The sequence below is a fragment of the Frieseomelitta varia genome, unplaced genomic scaffold, assembly GCF_011392965.1.
Source record: "Frieseomelitta varia isolate USP_RPSP 00005682 unplaced genomic scaffold, Fvar_1.2 scaffold_406, whole genome shotgun sequence".
Classification (NCBI taxonomy): Eukaryota; Metazoa; Arthropoda; class Insecta; order Hymenoptera; family Apidae; genus Frieseomelitta; species Frieseomelitta varia.
Window position 1 is genome coordinate 95,722 of NW_025110153.1, and position 4,285 is coordinate 100,006.

Here is a 4,285-nt window from a genome sequence, read left to right on the forward strand (position 1 = left end):
TGTAATAATATTGAATAATATTGCAATATTGTAATAATATTGAATACTATTGCAATATTGTAATAATATCGAATAATATTGCAATATTGTAATAATATTGAATAATATTGCAATATTGTAATAATATTGAATAATATTGAAATATTGTAATAATATTGAATAATGTTGCAATATTGTAATAATATTGAATAATATTGAAATATTGTAATAATATTGAATAATATTGCAATATTGTAATAATATTGAATAATATTGAAGTATTGTAATAATATTGCAATATTGTTATAACATTGAATAATATTGCAATATTTTAATAACATTGAATAATATTGCAATATTGTAACAACATTAAATAATATTGCAATATCGTATCATTTTATTATTGAGCACTTAGAATAACGATATACAGTGGCAGTATATCGATATGATTCAACATTTTTCAATAGCGTGATAATACGGATCGTTTCTAACATCGATATCTTCAGATGTTTTAGATTCTTGTTTTAAATTCTTGAGTCTTGAAAGCCTATATTAACTTTGAATCTTTAAAATCTTGACGAATGTCAGTAATTTACAATTAATATTTTACAAGGATCTTCAACGTGTTATCTCGTTAACATAATATATTAAAAAAAAAAAAATCCGGAAAGTTCGAGATATGGGAAACATAATAAACATATGTTATTCATTTGTACATGTTACATATTTATAAAATACTGGACAATTATCAAATATCATCTGAGATTATCAAGGATTTTTATGATTTTTCAAGACTTTCGAGTCTTCTTTCTTTTGATGAAATTCGTCATATATTCGACCCCTGTGTCTTTTTATCGGCTTATCAAATCATTGAGGATATCGTTTTCTAAGTAAAATTCGAGCCAAACCTGGTGACACCAAAACCAGCTTCTGCAGCCTGACTTCTGCAAGAGTTGACAATTTCGTCCTTATCATCGTCGCTGAACAACGCCGGCACGACGCCAGTCATCAGCATGTTGTTCACCAGTTCCAAGAAACTTTCGTCGACGACGTGAGCGCCAGTGAATAGGAACACGATCCTCCGATTCTCCACGCCGACCTTGTTGTAAAGCGTCCTCATGTCGTCGCGGAACGAAGCCTCGCCGTAGCCACGAGTCAGAGCGATCTCGAAAATTCGGAAGTCGGCCGCGTACGACGCTAATTTGATCACCGATTTCTTCCCACTTCCGCCGATACCGATCACCAGGACGTGACCCCTGTGCATCCTGAGCGCCCGGTGAACCCTGGTCAAATGCTCGAGCGCGTCGTTGAACAGGACCATGTGCAATTTCGTCACGTTCCTCTCGTTGTAGTCCTCGTAAATCTGAAAGGTCGCAGAGATTTTACAATTTTAGCTTCATGATTGCTGTTCAATTTTATGGCGGTGAGTGGAGTCTCATTTGGTTTATTTTCACCCTCAGCTCGCGCTGAAAATAACGTTGTAACCAAAAATGGGGTGACTCCGAGTGAAAATACGAGTCTTTTGTTTTTCGAGGAAATTGATCGTTTCTGTGCGAGTATTTAGTCATCTTCAACAATCATCGTGTAACTTGAAGGTTGACATATCCATATTGTTGGAGTTAGGCAGTTATTGCAAACGCTTCCAGCACACTTAGGACAACAATTTTCCATTATAAGAACGTCAAATTATTTTACGTCCCAGAAAATTTTAAATAGCTACAATTTAATATTTAATACCATTGATAATATTAACATCGATATTAATATTATTAAATATAATTATAATATAGTAATATACATTATTAATAATATTAGATAATAATAACATTAAACACTGGTAATAATAAGTTGTTAGTATAATATTTTATAATATTAGTATAATATTATTATAATAAATTATATATTAGTATAATATTATAATAATATTTTTCTCTTTTAGCAAGGGAATTTTGATCGCTAAGGATTAATTGCACAATCGTGCAAGAATATTTGAAATCGTTTCAGAATATTCAATTAAATGACCGTGAGTGGTTAGAATCTTTTATTTTCCATGAGATGATAACTACCTCCAACAACAAACTGTAGACAGCCTCGTAATCCAACAAATCTTCGTAAAATCGTGGTTCATCGTCATTCATCGCGTTCCTAAAATCACCGAACAACAGAGGGTCTCTCATCACGTACTCTACGATTTCACGCTGTTCTGCCCAAGTTTGTCCAATCTTCTCCTTCATGTATCCAAACACGACATTCTCATCCTACAATTGAGCCATGTATAAGATGTATTTACTAGAATATTTCGGATTTTGTTAGAATCGAATTAATTGATCAATTAATTTTCATCAAGTTGAGCAAATTTTTGGACCTTGTGAAATTTTAATTTTCAAATTTACTCGAATTCACTTGGAATTTGATTGTTCGAGATGTGTTTTTTCTTTCATTTTCTTTTTAACACATACTTCTTCGTCGATCAAACGATCGCATATGATTCTGGTGAACTCGTTCCTCCAAAGTCTAACGATCTGTTTCACGCTCGGAAGATAATCAGGGTGGGTTTGAAGAAGTCCAGCGGTAATTCTCGACAGGTCTCGCATGTTAAAGACGTAGTGGAATTTATTCGGCGTTGGTAATAATTCTGCGGTAACTTTCTGAAACAGATGGAAATTTTTATTAATTTTTATTAAGGAATCATTTCCAAGTAAGGAGAGATTTTTAAATTTTCCTTCCCTTATCTCTTGCAACTCTTATTTAAAGAAGAACTTCTTAGTTAAGGAAGAAGTATACCTGATAGAGGCTCAGGGTAACTTGCACTAAGGTTTCTGCAATTGCCTGCACCTCCTCCGAAAATATCTGCAGGTGTCCATTCAGTATGCTTGTGTAAATGTAATTCAGCGTCTCGTCTGCAGGGAATACAACGTTATAGACAGAGAACATGGAGATGAATCTTGGATCTACTTCGTTTCTTCCTCCACCAGGCTTTCCCATTGCTGCCAAGTAACCTTCAGAACACAGTAAATTCTTTGCAACCCGAATTTTCTTCATTCGTGCAAGAAGATAATTATAATTCATTATTAGTTCTTCCTTTTACTTAAGCTGTGAGATTTGGAAGGCAATGATTGTTATAAAAATACAAATTTGTTACAGTGTATGTGATAATATAGGAATAACATTTAGATAGAATTATTAGAAAAATTATAGTAAGTTATAGGAATAAAATTTAGATAGAATTATTAGAAAAATTGTAGTAAGTTATAGAATATATATGAGTTATAGAAAAATTATTTGAATCTAGTACCTATGTACACTGAGAACTTCAATAAGTAAATGAAGACATGTACACCGCTGCTATTTGAAAGTTTGGAATCAATTAATTTTAACTATAAATAAATCATTTCAATTTCTCTATAGATAATATATCTATTCCTATAGGTAATTTACATTGTTAATATTGGCACGTTTCTTGTATTTTAATATATTTTAAACGTGCATATAATTGATTCCAAACTTTTACGTGTTTTAATTGATGATTGAAAATTAAATAAGTTAACTGCGATATAAATTTTTGTCACTGTGTACATATAGCTACAATTAATAGAAAAATAATTCCAAATTTTTTTCTCGCTATTACACGCGTTAAAAAAGGGGGCACGTCGAGTGTAAAAAGATATGAAACATAAATATAAAAATAAATCGCAATAGTATTCAATTTTAGAAGAAATTAATATACTTAAAAGAAAGAAATTAACTTACACATATCTTTCATGTACATTAGAGAAAGATCCTTTCCACGATCGTAGAATCCACCCCTCTCGAATAAGAACTTGAGGAGCGCTATGGGTTGCTGGGTACCATAAGTGTCCACAAGTGGCATGTTCATGTCGTCGATGAAAAGTAACAACTTTTTACCAGGTGGTGGCCCGTAAATTTCTCTCGTTTTCTTCTCTACAACGGCCTCTATATTTCTTTGCACGTCCATCGAGGTTGTTCTCGATGAGAAATTGATCAAGAGCTGATTCTGAACCGAGAAACAACAGTTTGCTCTATAGTATGTACCTCTTTGACATCAAATTAGTGTTTCATACCTAAATAATCTGAATAATCTGAATGTTAAATTAATATCTAATGTCAAATTTAATCGTCTGAAGTGACAAAGGATGCAAATAATAATTATAGCAGCAGTGATACATATAGTAACAAGCAGTAATTATATACAGGGTGTTTCGTAACTTCGGGAGCTGATTGTACGCCTAAAAATAATGAAAAAAAGTCATATAAATATATGTCCTATCTGTCTTCGTTTATGAGA

The 4,285-nt window shown here is 32.3% G+C and overlaps 1 protein-coding gene across 1 annotated transcript in view; it reads right to left on the reverse strand.

The window, feature by feature from the left end:
* Nucleotides 1-4,285, reverse strand: part of LOC122531616 (dynein axonemal heavy chain 10) — a 37,540-nt gene that overhangs the window by 14,302 nt on the left and 18,953 nt on the right. Inside the window, exons 23-27 of the mRNA XM_043659661.1 lie at nucleotides 3,730-3,994; nucleotides 2,764-2,978; nucleotides 2,439-2,627; nucleotides 2,046-2,237; nucleotides 888-1,342 (exon numbers count right to left, since the gene is read on the reverse strand). Coding sequence (XP_043515596.1) covers nucleotides 888-1,342; nucleotides 2,046-2,237; nucleotides 2,439-2,627; nucleotides 2,764-2,978; nucleotides 3,730-3,994 — 1,316 coding nt within the window. The remainder of the gene's footprint in view (nucleotides 1-887; nucleotides 1,343-2,045; nucleotides 2,238-2,438; nucleotides 2,628-2,763; nucleotides 2,979-3,729; nucleotides 3,995-4,285) is intronic.